This window comes from Lepeophtheirus salmonis, chromosome 6 (assembly GCF_016086655.4).
Source record: "Lepeophtheirus salmonis chromosome 6, UVic_Lsal_1.4, whole genome shotgun sequence".
NCBI classification, from domain to species: Eukaryota; Metazoa; Arthropoda; class Copepoda; order Siphonostomatoida; family Caligidae; genus Lepeophtheirus; species Lepeophtheirus salmonis.
In genome coordinates, this window is record NC_052136.2 from 50,501,984 (window position 1) to 50,519,978 (window position 17,995).

General features: G+C 31.2%; 1 protein-coding gene across 2 annotated transcripts in view; it reads left to right on the top strand.

Moving 5' to 3' along the window:
* The window catches only part of LOC121120673 (uncharacterized), a 206,708-nt gene extending 191,207 nt beyond the window's left edge, over positions 1 to 15,501 (top strand). For both annotated transcript variants that reach the window (XM_071889648.1, XM_040715539.2), the window contains exons 3-6: positions 2,505 to 2,968; positions 4,519 to 4,815; positions 10,928 to 11,433; positions 12,871 to 15,501. In XM_071889648.1, coding sequence (XP_071745749.1) covers positions 2,505 to 2,968; positions 4,519 to 4,815; positions 10,928 to 11,433; positions 12,871 to 13,514 — 1,911 coding nt within the window. In that variant the 3' untranslated portion in view covers positions 13,515 to 15,501. The remainder of the gene's footprint in view (positions 1 to 2,504; positions 2,969 to 4,518; positions 4,816 to 10,927; positions 11,434 to 12,870) is intronic.
* Positions 15,502 to 17,995: the final 2,494 nt, after the last annotated feature.

Genomic DNA, 17,995 nt, shown 5'->3' on the forward strand with positions numbered 1-17,995 from the left:
ATATGCTACAGGATTTTCTACTATTGTAAAAAATGAAAAGAAAAAAGAATATGAAAATAATATTTTCGAGTTGATCTCTTTTTAAACTAACTCAACTCAAGTGACTTTCCCCTAACATATCTAAACCAAATTGAAATCCAACATTTGACATAAATTTCACATCCTTCTTAAAAATGGCAAACTTAAGCGCCTATTTTCAAAAGTTTTTTTTTTTTTAAATGCTATTGTTTTGAATAATTTTTTGAATTTTTATTTTTTTTCATAAACATACTTATCCGTGTTTTAGGGTGGTTTTTTTGGTAAAGAGGATTTGAATATGGATTTTTTTTAACGTTTCTTTATGTTTTTTTAAGGAATGTCAAATTATATTTTTGTATTCATAATTTAAAATCCTATTTATACATGTGGGCATATTATCATAAATAAGGACTTTGTTGATAATAAAAATCAAACCATGTTTTATACTCTAAAAATCAAGAAATACAATTTTTTGTTGTAAGTGCCAAAGCTCCTATTGCCTATAAATTGAAATGTGGAGTCCGATTCATCGATAAAATTTGTTTGTAATATTTTTGTCCCCTGCAGCCAAATACTCTGCCTTTTTTTTTCTAAACACCACAAATGAATAGTGATTCCTAGTACCACCCTATTAAAATACTCAAATAAAACGGTCAGATCCGTCTTGGTACATGACTAAGAATTGATCATCTAGGGCAGGGGTCAGGTAACACTTTTTAGCGTTACTCAAAAAGAGCTTATATTAAAATAAACTTATCCAAAACTAGGGGCATGATGTTTATTTGTTTATTGAAGTAAAAGTCCTTGTTATGGCATTGAAATAAAACGGAAATAGTATTGGATCGGTCCTGGGACTGCTTTTTTATTCATTTTCCCTCCTCACTTCAGTCTTTTTATTTCTTTTTTTAGGTCCGACCAATCAACAGTCCTATGGACTGATACATTGATCTTTCAGTCCAAGAGTCCTACCTATTATTTTTTAATTTTCTTCATTTTTAGTTTGAATTTAATAATGTAAGAACTAAGTGTTATTTGTAACTTTGTAATTTAAGATCTTGTACTTTCCATAAAGTACTGATAAGAACCGGTCCAACGACTGAAAAATTCCCATTACCCCAAAAAGATGAAATTACCGCAATTGGGATACCTCTCCAGCGACCACTGATCTAGAAAGACCAACCGATGCATTACTATGTTTTAAAGTATATAATATGGGATAGTTACCTCCCCAGCGAAGTTGAGTGGATGATTTGATTTGCCTCTAGTTTTTTGTTAGTCACCAGGATTATGGCAAAAGTTACTGAGCAATTTTGTAAGAAACTTGGTACAAAGTTTATATGTAGTCATAATAAGAGGCCATTAAATTTTGTGGGGTCATGGTCGAAAATGAGGTAACAGAAATGTAGAAAAATGCATAATCGGCCATAACTTTAGATCAAATTGAGATACTCGTACATACCTCAACCTGATTTTTGGTTAAGGTTTTGCACTCTAAAAAGTGCCCATTCCAGCTTTATATATGGTGTACTCGCCTTAATGAAAGGTTTCTTCATTTTTAGTTGCAGATCTTGCTAAAAGTTTTAATTTTAAGCTACAATGCTTTGTTATATATATTGCAATCAATGTCATATTAATTTTATGTTTTGCTCTAACATATCTGTATATAGGTATGATATGTATAAAATCGGGTATTGGTGGTTCGGGTCCCCCAAACAGTACCACTTGATTTTAAGACCAAATGATTTATGTCATATTTATTTAGGTCTTGGGTCGGAAAAAATAAATTTTATTGTAACCAAAATACAGCATATTTTATATAAATTAAGAAGTACAGGAACCACCCTATGTCCCTGTTTGTTAACGCGTGTGTTCAATATGATTGAAGTTTTTATTAATTAGATGTTGTAATTAAGTTGAAATATAGTTGTACTGTTGTACAAAAAAAAATATTAAAAATACAAGATACATTTATATGATGCTTATAGCTGTAAACAAGCAGTGAGTTTTTATATATTGAAACAGTTAGTAAAATATGTATTCTAGATTAGTGAAACTCCTTTATTTTTTTTAATTTGCTGTTCATTTTCAGAGTTGTAAAAAATATACACTTGTTGAATTTTTTTAATATTATCTGTGCATTCATAAATAAACAGTTAGTATACTGTTATTAAAAGTCAAATTATGTATTTGAATTTGTTGTGTACAAGTTGTGAGGGATATACAAGTTGAAAATTAAAATGATGAATTTTAAAATTAAATTAATACCACAAAAAAAGGATGAAAAAAATATAATCGAACAGAACTTTGTAACAAATTGAGATGCGTAACTCAATTTTATTTTAGTATGAGACTTTGGGCTATACCAAGTACCCATTCTTGTTTCAACTGTTTTGAGTATCTTTAATTTTAACTATAAACTGTACAGCAGATGATAAATTAGGATTGACAATTTTGATCTCATAGCAAATTATACTTTCTTTTTACAGGGTGAGGACGATATAAAGTCCTGGTGCACAGGGGGTGATCTAACAATGAATCAAAGAGGACAAACAGAGATTGATGTTATAAGGGAATGGTTTGTCAATATATTCACTCCATTTGAAAAAACAGCGGATCTTGTCGTCATGGACTTTAAGTTTGAACAAATGTCACATTTACGTAATTCTCTTCCTGCTGGTTCATCTACTGGCATTCCCTTATCCAACACATCTTCAAAGCCAGTCAATGGTAAACATAATGGAAATGATTCGTTGTCAGATGCATTGAAGTCAGATAAAGATGAATATGACTTTGATGAAGAGGAAATGAACGATTCAAATAATATTTGTGAGAAACATTTTACGGTCCTTAAAAGGGCAACTGTGAATCTGTTGGTGCAAGGGAAGCCGAAAACATATTCTGTAGTGATTAAAGTCCTGCCAACTGATGACTCTGAGCGTTATACAACAAGGTTAGTAAATTTCAACTGATTATATACTATTATCAGGGATGTGAAAGTTATCCAAGTTCTCGCAAGCATTTATTTTTTAAAGTACAGTGTGAGAAAGCAAATCGTTTAATTTATTTTAGAACTTTTCTTGTAACTTTTTTCAGGGGTTATCTACAAATATAAAGTGTTACAAAAAAATCAACTAGCCATTTCTGAGATCGAAGCTAAAAGAAGCAGGGTATTCTCTCTTCTTGACGCTGGAATGGGATATTCTGAAACATGGAATAGGTCTGAAATGACATAACGACCACTAATTGGTCTACTATGTTGTCTGGAACCCCTAAAAAAATACCATAAAAAACATTCTGCCCCTGCCATATTGTTTGGGGTCGTTGCATCTGATAGCAAAAAATGCCTCTTTCTTGATTCCCTATGGGAATCAACGCCAAGACACCCCAGGCATGGTATCTTAACAACTTAATCAACTTTTGGCCTTGGGTAATGTGGCTACCCTCCAGCTCACACTGTAAACTTAAAGACTTCAGCACATGGATACAGTCGAGAAAAATTTCCTTTTTTTGAAAACTTCAAGGTTTTTGTTGAGAAGGAATGGCCAGATATATCAGTGGACTTTAGTAAAAATATGTGTCAGATGTTTTGCCTCATATTGATACCATAATTGACCTTGATGGGGGAAAATTCGAAAAATAATTACATATTTCTGTTTAAATAAATGTTAGAAGTTTCATTGCTAAATTCTGTTCTTGAAAAAGTTAATCATGCGTGAAAATATTAACAATGTGTTTTCCGATGCTGTATATGTTGGTAACCTGCAAACGATTACTGGTCTTATGAATGATTATTCCTCTTTATTTTAAAAATTTAACGTATTTGCGAAAAATAAGCAAACCACAAAATCGACATTTTTAATCTTCCTAAATGGTATTATATGTAGAGATGGATATTTGAGCATATTTGCCATGTAAAAAGAATGAAAAACGATATGGTAGCTATGAAAATCAGCAAATTCCCTGTCGACCTAAACCTATAATGTGACTTTCATGACCAGCCTTGGATGTTGTAACAATTTGTCCACTCCGTTACTCATTTGATAAATTATTTCAATTTCATTTATTACTACTTTTATAACAGAACAACAATCTCTTTCTCTATTTTTATCCAAATTAATTTTAGCTAGGAGAGACAAATATCCCTTGCAAAATGTTATTTTTAAGGTTTCGCATACAATTTTTACGATTTTTTGTTAAATATGTAATTATTTTTTTCACTTCCAAGAAGATTTTGAAGTTATTCATAGTTTTAAGGTGTAATATATGATGCCCTAAACGTCCCCAAGCTGACAGGTAACTTGCCCTGTAACATAATTTTAGAAAAGGGGATGCTCGCAGAGAACTGCTCTCTTTTCACATTTATATTATTTGATCCAATAATCTCTTATTATTTTTTTATAGAGTAAATATATGTTTTGCCGTATTTTAAAAGTGAATAACGAATCGGTGTAGAAAAAATCAAAACAATATCTCATAATTAATCTATATATATTTCACAAGGTCAAAATTCGAACAACTGCTAAAGTTCAGTAAAGAAGTTCAAGTTTATTTACGTGTTGTACAATGTATGGTAGTGTATGATGAAAAGCGATATCCAAGTGCCTGTGTAGAGCCTCCAGTCCCTCGGTGCTATCTTGGACAATTAGATGCTCAAAATGATGTGTTAGTTTTAGAAAATCTCTCATTTTCAGGCTATAAGAAATACACTGGCGGTTTACATATTGGAGATGTGGACCATTGTCGTGTAGTTCTACGAAGACTTGCATTTTTTCATGCTTTTAGTACTCTAATACAAAGGTAATCATATTTAGTTATATACATATATATATATATTTATTCAAAAAATATCAAATATTTTTTCCTCTTATTTTTTATTTTTGGGCAAACTAAATATAATTTTTTTGTCACTAGCAAGGTTATGAAATGAAGGAAAAAATTTGAATTAAATCAATCCTATAATTCACTAGGCATAAAAAATCAAGTTTTGGAACGATGCTCAACTGTTATTCATTTTTCGATATCTGGGTCCTAAACAATCAAACTTAATAATAATAAAAAACGATTTTTGAAGGAAAATAGTAAATTATTAACGTATGTAAATTAAAATGTCAAAATGGGCCCAGTAAATTAAAAAGCTTATAATATATTAAACCAGCAATGGGTTTGGTAGGAAACTTGAAACTTACATTCATGGAAAAAAAGGCCTGGCATTCTATAGTTTTACATTTAACAAATATATTTATGATTTTTTTTCTGATACATAGCCAATGTCAAGTTGATTTATTATACTCACCCCCATTGGCTTCACAGATGGATAAAAGCCTAATGCAAAAGCGTTGCAATTATTTTAAATGAAGTTTGGGTCTATGGCAGCCCACTCCACGTAAACAAATACCTTCATGGCTTCAATATTCAGGTGACGGATGCTACAGGCCCTCCTTTTGATGTACGACCAGAAAGACAAGTCGAGCGGATTGACATTCGGATTGTATGGTGGCTGCATTTTCTTGTCCCAGAAAGAAACACTGTTACCTAGGAAGGTCTTTGTAATTTTTGGGTGTGAGTGGGACCCACATCTTGCTGAAAGACGGAAGTGTTGTCGGGGAAATTTGCCAGGACTCAGGACATCAGGTTGGCCTTGGAAATGGCGATGTTCATGGCTACCATGAACATGTAGCTCTCCAGGAACCAGATCAGGGTCATCTTTGAGGGTATCCACATTAATTATGAACTTTTACTGGAGCCATCCTTCCTTTTTATGATCTCGTTTTGGTCTAGCCTCTTCTTATCATTGTAGATGGTTTTACAGCAACTTTTGTTGAAAGTGACCCACCGGCAGAAGAGTTGATGCCCTAAGCCTTAAATCTCGCTCCAATGTCTTTTCTCTCCTGATTTAAAAAATTGTAAAAAGTAGTGGTTGTTTGAGATACATGGCTACCTATACAAATACAAACATTTCTAATTTCCTCGCACAGAACTTCTCCAATCAAAATAATACAAGTGTATGTTTCAAGTTTCCATTCGGTATTAAAAATATGCTATTTAATCGTTTCACCATTTTTGTTTAATTATTGTAGACAATAAATTAACAATTAAACGAAAAGAATTGTTATTTTTATCTAATTATAGATTTTTTGTCCCTAATTAATTTAACAAAATAAAAAAATGTGCAAATATATCCATATCATAGGGATTTTTAGTAGCTATTACCTTGATTATACTCTAATATGCGTGTTGTTTATTTGCATCAAGTGTATTCAATACACGTGCCTAGTTTTTTTTTTTTATTAAAGCCATTTGACAAAGCTTCCTCAAGATTTATTGGAAATTTATACATTTTCATGTTGTAAAATATAAAACTTTGAGCCCTCAAGATACTGTCTCCTTCAATTATTATGTCATTTATGACGTCAGTAAAAACACTTTATACCTTGACTTATAAGAATATTCATTATATGAATAGAAGTAAAAGTATACAACGGATAATAAAGGTTATATAAACCTTAATCTAAGATGGATCCTTCTAAATTAACATCCTATAAATTATTGGATGTTTATTTTTGGGGAAATGTGATTTGTGCACGAGTTATGTAAATAACTTTGTAACTGATGTTACATATTACGTCATAAACCAAAATCAACACCATCTTGCAAGACTTTATAAACTTTAATCACTGATGGTAGAGGTCATAGTTATGATAAAAGTTTGATTTTGGTATCAAATTATATGTATTTGGTGGTGAGGAACTTGAAGTAGATATTATAATCAATGTAAAACTCACGAAAAGCTATTATTTTCATTGCTTTTGTGTTTTGAGAGGTTTATCTTCGAGGCCTAATTTGAAGATCAAGGATTGCCCAATATTTTGAAAAAAATCGTTTTTATTTATTCAAGAGTTTCATATTACACTTAAAAAATTAATTTCTTCAGTTTTAATTCAATCAAGCATATTAAATTTCTCCAAAAAACCATTTTTTAGTGTAAGTTTAATTGCATAAATGCCATTTTTAAGTATTTTTCACATAATTCAACCCTACGTAGATTGTATTTGTTAAAATATAATAGAAATATTCTAGTGCAACTTAAATGAAAATCAGTTAATTTCGTCACTTTCTGAGATACAATTAAAAAAAATTTAAATTCGTTTTCATCATATCAAATTTGCAGAAGTTCGACTTGTTTAGATGATATTAATTATTCATCATAGTACCTTGTATTCTTTTTTACTTTTCATTTTCGTATAAAGGAATGATCATTTTTACTCAGTTAAAATAAAGATACTTAAATCTTAACATGGGTGACACCGACTTGATATCATGCCTCATAAAAAATCTCATTCTGATGGTCAAGACCATGCGGACACTGTCCCTCAGATCGAACAAAAGTACGTAGCGGAAGAGGTCAGCAACTTAACTCTTGCAGTAGCAGAACTACGTCTTCCAATATTCTCGGCGATGGATCCGGAAAATTGGTTTCGAAGAATTGAGCTGGATTTTTTGATGAGGAAGATCAATAAAGATCAGACCAAATATTGTTTAATGGTTTCAGCATTACCTGGTTAAGTTTTTAGGTCTATTCCTATTTTTTAAAAAAAAGAACTCATGTCTGATTGTGCAAAAAAGGCAATTTTACAGAAATATGGTCTCTCACCTTCAGATAAAATTTTAAAAAATCTGATGTGCAGTGCGACTCATTGGGATTTTCCCCTGGGGGTGTTATAGATGAAGTTGAACGTCTTCATGACAAGAAATACATCCATGATTTTTTGTCATCATTTACTACGGGAGGCCCGCATCAGAAATGCCCCTAAAGACCAGCAAGTGTACTTGAGAGCATATTCCCATTCAATTGAAGAGTTGAAGCATATGTGTGTTGCAACCAAAGAACTTAGCAATTCACATATTTCCACTTTTGAAGACTCGTCTGTTTCGCTTCCTATCAATCATGTTTTCAAAAAACCTCTTCATAACACGTCCAAATTTAATAAATCAAAGGAGAAAAAAGATATCTGCTATTATTATTCTATATTTGGAATGAACGCAACCACCTGTTCAGGAGCTAGTTGCCATTTTTTGTACTTGTTTCAAAAAACTAAATTGACCTCAGTTGCAGGGGACCGAGGTTGTAAATAAAACTTCTTTTTCATCAAAGACAATTCAAATTTGATTAACTTTCTGGTAGATACATGAGTGAAAGTGTCGGTTATTCCATTTAAAAAATTTAAAAAGTATTTTTCCTGAAAAACTCTCCCTTATTATTGGATATGGAGGAGCCCCGATCAATAAATCAAATTGTAATATAATGATATCTTTGATAATAAAAGTTTCATTGAAACTTATCCAGCTCACGAGTTGAACACCATATTGAGACGAAATGTCCTCCTTGCTTTGCGACATCACGCAAGTTAGATGGTGAGAAGGTAAATTTTGTACGAGACGAACTCAACGATTTGTAGAAGATAAGAATCCTACAATCGTCTTCTAATTTTTCTTCCGCTATTCACATCGTTCCAACACCCAAAGGAAGCTGGCGAATGTGCGGCGACTATCGTCAATTGAAAAGGATGACGGACCTTGATCGGTAACCCCTCCCAAATCTAAGAGATTTAGAGGCTAATTCAAAAAGTATGACTTTTTTTTTTAAATGGATTTACACAGAGCGTATAACCCAATACCTATGAATAGCACTTTTATAAATAAAACTGCAATCATTACGCCATTTGGTTTATATGAATATTTGAGGATGCCTTTTGGTCTAAAAAACTGCTCATACATTTCAGAGAATCATCGATTCAACATGGAATTCCAAATGTGATTGTATACCTTGATGATATCCTTGTCGCTTCGGAGTTGATGGACAAAGATTGGAAAACGTTGAACGTGGTTTTATCAAGACTCAAAACAGCTGGTAGGATCATCTCCCCTGAAAAATGTGATTTTTTTATGAAATCGGTTGACTTCCTTGGACATTATAGCTCATCGAAATGTTTTAGGCCTCTAGAATGTTGGGTAAAGGCAATCCAAAAAAGTACCAACTCCAAAATCAAAGATGAACAGCATAGATTTTTAGGCATGACACAATATTACTCTCAGTTCATCGAAAGACAGTTCATTTGTAGCACCTGTTAAAGAAGAAAGTAAAGTTTAATTGGAATACAGAACATGAACACGCCTTTCAAGGTATTAAAATATTTTGTCTAAAAGTACTTCACTTACATTCAGAGATAATAGAGGATGGGAACTGTTCTCGAGCAGTATGTAAACAGACACTGGTAACCTCTATCTTTTTGGTCTCGGGCTCTTTCAATGACACAACAGAAATATTCTACGTTTGAAAGGGAATTATTAAGTGTTAAGGAAAGCATCAAACATTTTCTATGGCGTTTGGATGTGCCGGTTTTTAAAGTTTTCACTGACGACAAATATTTAGTCACTGTGATTGATCCCTCTTGAACACCAAGACAGTTCCGTACTTTTGCATTAATAGCAGAATTCGATTGTAATATCGAACACGAAAATTAGATCATACAGCAGACATTCTTTCTAGAAGTATAAATAACATTACAATAGGTCCAACCTTCATTGAAGATATAATTGAGGATCTAAAGAAACAGGATCCTAATTTACTTAATTTTAAAATTAAACTTTTTTTTAATACATTGAAGGAACCCTATTTGCTGGTTTCGGCAATGTTGACGCATTCCGTGTGGCTGTGTCATCTCCAGAATTGCATCAAAGAATCGTGCATTCAGTACATAAGGACAATTATCCGGGATTCAAAGAAACGTTAAGGAGGGGTTCACTTTTTTATGCTTTTCCTAATTTTAGAGCAGCCATCAGAAACTTCACAAGAGAGTGTTTATCGTGTCAGAAAACCAATCCTTTCAGGACATCGAAACCAACGTCGTCTTTCGATCCTCCATCTGAAAAACTTTCCTATATTCACGTAGACATAATCGATCCATTCCCACTAATTCAGGTACAGCACTATACCCTAATTATTATGGATGGTTTCAAAAGGTGTGCAGAAGTGATACCTATTCCAGATATAACCTCCAAGACAATAGTCAATAATTTTTTAAGGGGTTGGATTTCGAGGTTTGGAGTTCCAGAAACCGCTGTGTCTGACCGAGGAATACAGTTCACAAGTTCATCTGGAAACCTCTACGTCAAAATGTTCTTTAAAATAATGGAGAAAATAACAAACGTGCCTCCAAGACACTTAAATAATAGAGCCATTAACAAACAATAAAAAAAACGAATTCGTTTTTGTTAAAAATAAACCCATATAAGAGTTTTTTTCCCAACTTTCTTATCCCCGTTTAAGGTGATTGAGAGGCATGATCGTTACTATAAATTTGACTTTGGATCAAGAACTGGCAATGTCTTGATGGATAGACTTCGACCTGCATTTGGAGTTCCAGGTATCCTTCCCGTGTCTCCAACTATAAGATGAACAAGATCTACAACTAATCTATTTGTTTATTTATCTCCTATTTGAAAATCCAAATAGAAGTCTCATTTTTGGATTTTCTTAATCTTAATGAGAAAAAAGTTTATATACTTTAGTGTGGGTGAATAATCAATTTTTTTTTATTTTTGTTAAAAAATTGCCTCATTGAAATTTTCAAAAAAAAATTGCAAAATACTTTTTTCACTAATTTTGCAACAAAAGTGCAGTAAAAAGCATTTATTGGAATTGTAAAGAGGAAAAGTAAAATACTAATATTTTTTTCGTACCTGGAAAAACAAAAAAGTAATGGAGAATAATGTCGTCGAAAAAATCACCCTTGATAACTGGTTCACTTTGCAAATATTGCAAAAATTTATGTAGTAAAATGTTCATGAAATTACAATTAAATTAATTGGTATTATTTCAATTTACTTATATTTTTTTATCTCCTTTCAGAGACTCAGAACAATGTGTCACAGGAATGTTTCCCTTTGCAGTCGATGCAACATCCTTTCGCGAAATATTTCGTACTCGCACACGCATTGTAAAACGTGAATTAACACGTTATTTGGTGTCTAAAGTTCCGAGAGGCTATGCTTCAGTTGTAAAGGCTTCCAGAGAAGACATCAAGGAAATGGGGGATAAAATAGAAAGACATTTACGGGAGCTTTTTTGGCGACTCGTGGATCTTCGAGCTCCTCCTGATGGAGAGGATCCTCGATTTACAGTTTTAGCCCATGGAGCAGTGGACTTGCGGAATATCATGTTTCAATATGATGAAGTATCTGGAAGGCCTATTTGTGCCAAGTTTTTGGACTTTAGTACTCTGACAGTCTCAAGTCCAGTTATAGATATCACTTATTTTCTTCATTCGTCCGTTGCGCCTGAACTGGCGTCTCATCATCACGCTACACTTCTTCAAGTATATCACCGTGCTCATTTGGAAGCAATTAAGTCCTTTGGTAATTATCTTAATATGAAGGGTTAAAATTTTTATAGTTATGAACTACTAATAGTACCGTTTCATTTGATTATTTTTCTTTATATAATTTTTGTATGTATATTGCACGACCGTTAATTTCATTCTCAGTAAAATTCTTCCCGGACATTTCATTCCCACTTTGACGTCATGTAGTGTATGTTTCTTAACTACATAGTAGTTTTTGTATAGGGCTGCAGAAAGAGGTTGGGGCTGATAGTAGACGGATTTGAATGAAAAAGAAGCGTTTATGGATTAAAATGACGTCATTACACATTTTAATAATGAATAGGAATGGAATCCCATTCCGTGGATAATATTACCACCTTGGGAAATAAAATTAAATGCCGACATTACTCCTCTTCTTCCTCAATTTCCCAAGGTATAATCACCATAAATTATACATATCCCTCTCACTAGTCATCTATGACTCGCCACTCATCTCCAGTGCCGACTGCCCAGCCCTCCCTCTATAGCCCTATACAAAAACTACAAAGTAGTTAGTTTAGAAACTTAAACCGCATGTCATTACTTAAACATATAATACATATAAGTAATTATATTACTGTATGGATACATTTTGGGCTACCCTCCCCCCAAAAAAAAAAAATGTAAAAGATAGCATTGCCCCTGGTTTAGTAAATAAACTAACTATTACATTTGCGCGAATAATTTATTAATAAACTAGGATTCTACTTTTATCTGTCTTAATTGTGTACAATCAAAATAATTATACTAATCTAAGCCTGTTATAGGGATTTTTAGTACCTATTGATTATATTTGATTAAAATAACATGGTATTCTTTTGGTATCAAGTTGTATTCTTTACAGGTGTTTAGAGATGGTATTTTTAAAATTTTAAAGCCACTTGAAAAAGTTTATTCACTTTTTCTTTTTTTTTTAGTCAATTTCAGTTTTCAATAAATCAAAATAATGAATTTTGATTATGTGTCACTTTCGATATTATTATTATTTTTATTAAGAATATTGGAATTGTATAACAATAAATGTCTGGAGTGATGCACAAAGCAAAACTTAGTCTTTATTTTCCTAAAAAAATAAATATTTATAAGAAATAATCTCTAATTAACCATTAAATCATATTAATAAATACTGCAATTCCCCTTTCCCACACAATGGCTGCAATAAATTACTAATAATTAAACCTCTTAATACATTATTTTGCATGAAGACTTAATTGCCTTAAAAGGTATAATATAAGTTAATGGGAATCAGTACAATAAGTTAGATAGTAGTAGGACATACTGAGGGTATAATTGTGAATAAAAGTCAATCATTTTTGTCAACTTTTTTATTGGCATCGAATCGAAGAAAGTACAAACCTTGACTTTTATTCAAATTTGTAGAGCACTAATCTTTGCAACCAGTAATCAATTTTTTTATGAATATATTTTTTAGGAATGCACGGCTATGAAATGGAATTAGAAGACTTGATCAACGAATATCAAGCAAAGCAAGACTATGGTTCTATGATGGCATGTCTTTTAAAACCTGCTCTTTACGTTCTCCAGAGCTTAAACCATGCCCCATCCGCTCCAAATAGACAAAGCTGTGATTCAAAACAACAAGATTTGATGAGTAGTCATCGTCGCCGTCGTCGAAGAAGGTCAACATCAGAGGATGAAATGGATCCGCCCACAGTAGAAGAAGTCCCACCTCTTCCACATTCAAACTCTGAAGAGGACTCCTTTACAGGAAGTCTTAAAATAGATAAAAATTTAGTCCCAGTTGACTTAAGACTCCATGGGTATTTATCAGCTCTTGCTAAGGCATGTCCTTGCCCATGTTCCGTTGGGAATAGGGAGCTAACGATTGCAGAGCTTAGTGCCGACTCTCTTGAAGACCTACATATGGTTGCTCGAGAACAACAAGTACCTGGAGTTAAAACCCTGGATTGTGGAGGGTCGAAATCCACATTTAAAAAGTTCATTCTGGGACTTCTTCATCCTTCAAAAAACCAAGAGGATTTTAGCCTAAACAACGGAAAATATCATTCTCCCTCATCCGCTAAGTCAAATGGAGCAACTGACACAAAGACATAAGAATTATTTTATATCTATGTACGAAAATATAATATGACACTTAAAAAAAAGTTACAACTATAATTGATGTACAGTATATATGTGGTGGTTGAACATTAAAACAATCTTGAAGTAAAAAACAGGAAAAAAAATACTAAGCCCAATATTTTTTATAAACATAGCTTGATCAATTATAAGCATTGTATTCAAATATCTGGAATTCTTTAGGATGCTTATGAATGTAAAATATAGTTTAAAATCTTTATTTTATATTATGACATTGAAATGGTCCCAACATTTTTTTTAAATTTAAGCTATCAATTTCTAATTATGTCATTGTAACAATGATGTTTCGCTAATTTAAATGTAATTTTGGACATTTCTAAAGGAGTAATTAGAAAGTTTATTTGCTAAAGAATATAATTTTTTTTATGTTGACGGACCACATATGTACCAATCAATGTTATGTTAAGCTGGCTTTCAAAAGTAAACTAGAATGCGTTCAAGACTAACGTTCCTAAAAACATATAAGTAGCAGATACATTTAAATTTTTTTTCCAATTTTCAGAGTCCTTAAACTAAATGCAATGAAAAATTTAATTATACATGAATAAAATGATATAACATACTAAGTTTAAAATATTTACTTCCTTCGATTCCAAAAATAGAGTTTCAGTCTAATATTTAAAAAAATTCAGGTTTTTATAACATATGGTGTTCATACATTGGTTACTCAACTAACTTACCTATATTTATATGCGAATTTCATTATATTTTTCTAAAGTTAAACATTTTTATCAAGTCCATTGTATTTATGTACATATACTTATCCTTTCTGACAAAACATGTTATCTCTGTAAAACAAAGGGGTTGACTTAGCCACAGCTAATATACTTAAAGATATTATATTGAATTACACTAATACAGCATGATCAAACTATCAAAAATATATTCAACACAAAGGTGTTGTGAAAGTTTGTAGGTTTTGTTTAATCTAGTTGCTTAAAAAAATGGCTCATGATGCGAAAAAATTCCGCAGCTCCCTCAATATACACCTACATTTTCCTTTGAGTATTATTATTAGTTGTATTATTGTGTCGCAATCTGGTGTCCCTCTCTGTCACATTGCTAACATACAACACTCATGTCCCATTGAACGATTGTTTATAATAAAAATGAAGGACTTTGTCCATATGATAACTTTAAATTATATTTAAAATTCTTCTAAACTTACATTCACAAACCGCTGAAAAAGCATGTATCAAATATTAATATTTTAGAGTTAATAGATTGCTCATAAAACATATTATAATAATCTATTGACTTGTTATTTTTTTATATAATTTTAAGGCAAACAAGTAACTATTGAATGAATAATAATAATCATTTTTTTGAGGTCGGTTACTTTTAGTTTCAATTTTATTAATCAAATGATCTAATTACGCCATTTATTGATACCACAGTACAACAAGTATTAGTAAGAAAAGATTCAACGGTCCATAAGGGAAGCCATTTAAGTTTAGATCCAGCCAACTTTTACATATATGAACAAAATCCACCTTTTTAAAATTTACTGGATGTCGAGAAATATTCGAACTACTGTGATGCACTGTAAATCACAAGGATGTGACTAAGTAAAACATTTTTTTCGTAATGACAACATATTTTATCAGAAAGAGAGAGTGTAATATAACTATATCTATGAATAATGACGTGTAGGTTGAAACAAGAGTGCAATTTTTAAAACTAAAACTTTTTTGAGACATACATTTTAATTCGTAATCATTTGCATGGTCAATTTAGTAATAAATTAAATTTTAATTGGGCAGGATCATCATTCATAGCACACATTTAGAGTATTTTAAAAAAGGTCGCATAGTTTTAGAAAGACCACATAAATAAATTAACTAATATATATATACTGATTCAATCTTTATCAAAATTATACATATTAAAATGTTAAATGAAATATCTAATGAAAATATTATTATACATAGTCTGAAGAAAAGTTATAGCATTTTGATTTATTGTTCCATACATTTTTAAAGAAAAATAACATATACACTCAGTGCCAATTTTAGGAGGGGGGCACTGGCGGTACTTTTTAAAGGGTCGCGATGGAAAAATAAATAAATGAAAAAGAAGTCATAATAAAGAAATTCTTTATTTTTAATTGAAAGAGAAGATAAGTGCTGACACACTAATCTTTTCCCAAGCGCTCACTGCTTAATAGGGGCCGAACTAGAAAAGTATTTACAAGAAGAAGACATTTTTGTACGCGAAATTGACTTTTTATCAATATAAGGTCGTTTTAAAAATAGACAAAACTATATTTTGAAAATGTTTTAAAATATAAAATATAATATTCTTATTTTTTCTTAAAAACATAATCAAATGAAATATAAATTATTTAAAAAGGGATGGTTTTTTCTTCAAGAAAGTCATTCTCAAAATAAAATAGAAAGGATAATAACTTTCTTTAACAAAAAAAATTGTTATAAAAATTGAGACAAATATTACTTAATTACTTAAAAGATGATTTTAAAAAAAAAGAATAAAATCCCAAAACCAAGTCCCCCTAAAATATAATCCTATGACACCCCTAATGGCAAAATGGTATTTTTAACTACTATTATCACTAATTATTAATATTATTTTATTACTTATAGATTGCACGGTTTCTTACTTAAAAAATTTCAAAATATTTTATATAACATTTTTGATGACACCCTTTACATAAAATAATTTTGATACAAAATCCCTTTTTTTCAACATTTTTTTGATGTCGTTGAAGAAATCTAAAGACTTTATGAAAACAAAAACAAATACTTCAATTTGCATCCCTCTGCATTCTAGCATGATCCTATTGAATTGACATTGGAGTCGGAACTAAACTTGGTATTAGTTACACTGTTACAACTAAATTATAATTAATATATGACGATTTTTCTAAATTGTCAAAATATTGTTTCATAAATTATTAAAAATTCTACTTTGAATTTACAAAAACATCAATCCACGAACAAATAAGATCGATTGAGATTGCATAAGTTGAAACTTGGAGCTACTTTGTGCATGGTCAAATCCTGATCGATATTTCTTTATCCTGAGGTCGTTTCTGACCCTTAATTATCCAGATTATTTGTGATTACAGTGGATAATTACACAGTATTATATAATGAATCATAATGATTTATATTAATCCCTTTTTTTTGCAATGTGGTCATTTGACAAAGTGTCTATTTGGAAAATTGGCAATTTTCAAGGGAATTTAAATAAAATGTACAAGTACCTGATAAACGGCATATAGCTATAAAGCGCTTGGTAAAAGCTGGCATGATGTAGTACTTGAATTTTCATTAGAAATACATTCCTTAAGAAATTTTTAATTATATCAGAAACCATGGTTTCTTGTCATATTAGTGTGTTGAAATAGTTAGTCATCACTTGCTGAAAGTAAGTGATTTGAAATAAATAACAAATTTCCTTTAATAAAGATCCCTTCCTTACTCTAGTAAAAAAAGGGAAAAAATAACATTATAGGCCTTTAATTCATTTTCTGATAAGCTGAGCCTCTGTAGTCACTTGAATGATGCACAAAACATAACAGCACGACTTCAAGTAGTGCAAAAGAACAAAGAAAGCGGTGTTAGTCCTGGAAGATGATATTTTCCACAATATTGGGAGAGCACCAATGCAGCACGAATTACTACCTATAAGGTTTCTTGCCGGACAGACAAAGTGTGGCTTCAAGGATTATATCCTAAGCAGTGAAAAAATTTCAGTCAATGGTGGCGAAGAGGGCATTCTCGGGATACCATATCTCAAGAAAAGTGGCTCAGGTCGCAATAGGGAATTTAATTTTAAGAAAGTCCATTGCCAGGAAAAGTATTGAGATTCATGTGGCGTGTTTTCATATAAGTTTTGATATTTTTTATTTCTACAATTAGTTTTATAATTAATTTATGGAAAAAATGTGTTAAGTCGAAAAAACCTTGAATATTAGAAATTTTATTTTATTATTCTTAGTTGGTTTGTATTTGTTTTAACGGACTTTAATTAATTTATGTATTTACAATATTGATTGTATATGTTGTATATTTCTCCAATAATCATTTTCCTTTAATATTGGTGTGGAATAAAAAAAAACATTGAATGGTGATCCTTTTAAATATCGGAGGTTTTTATGGTGGGATAAATATATTTTAGTATTTGAATACGCGGTGTTACCTCACTAACATACAAACCTAATCTGAATTTTTTTGTCACCCTTCAATTTTACCTATATTTTTAATACAATATAAATACATAAATGAATTAATTTGTGGGTAGTAATGTTTTTTTATATTTTGGTAATTTAAAAAGATATGTATGTTTACATTGAAGAATGTTTTGAAGGAGAGCAGTTAAGCTGTCATGATAAGCATTTGATAAGCTACAATCAACTGGAAAAAGGGAGGAGATGGAAGAAGGAATTAAAAAGGACATTCGCCAGAATTACA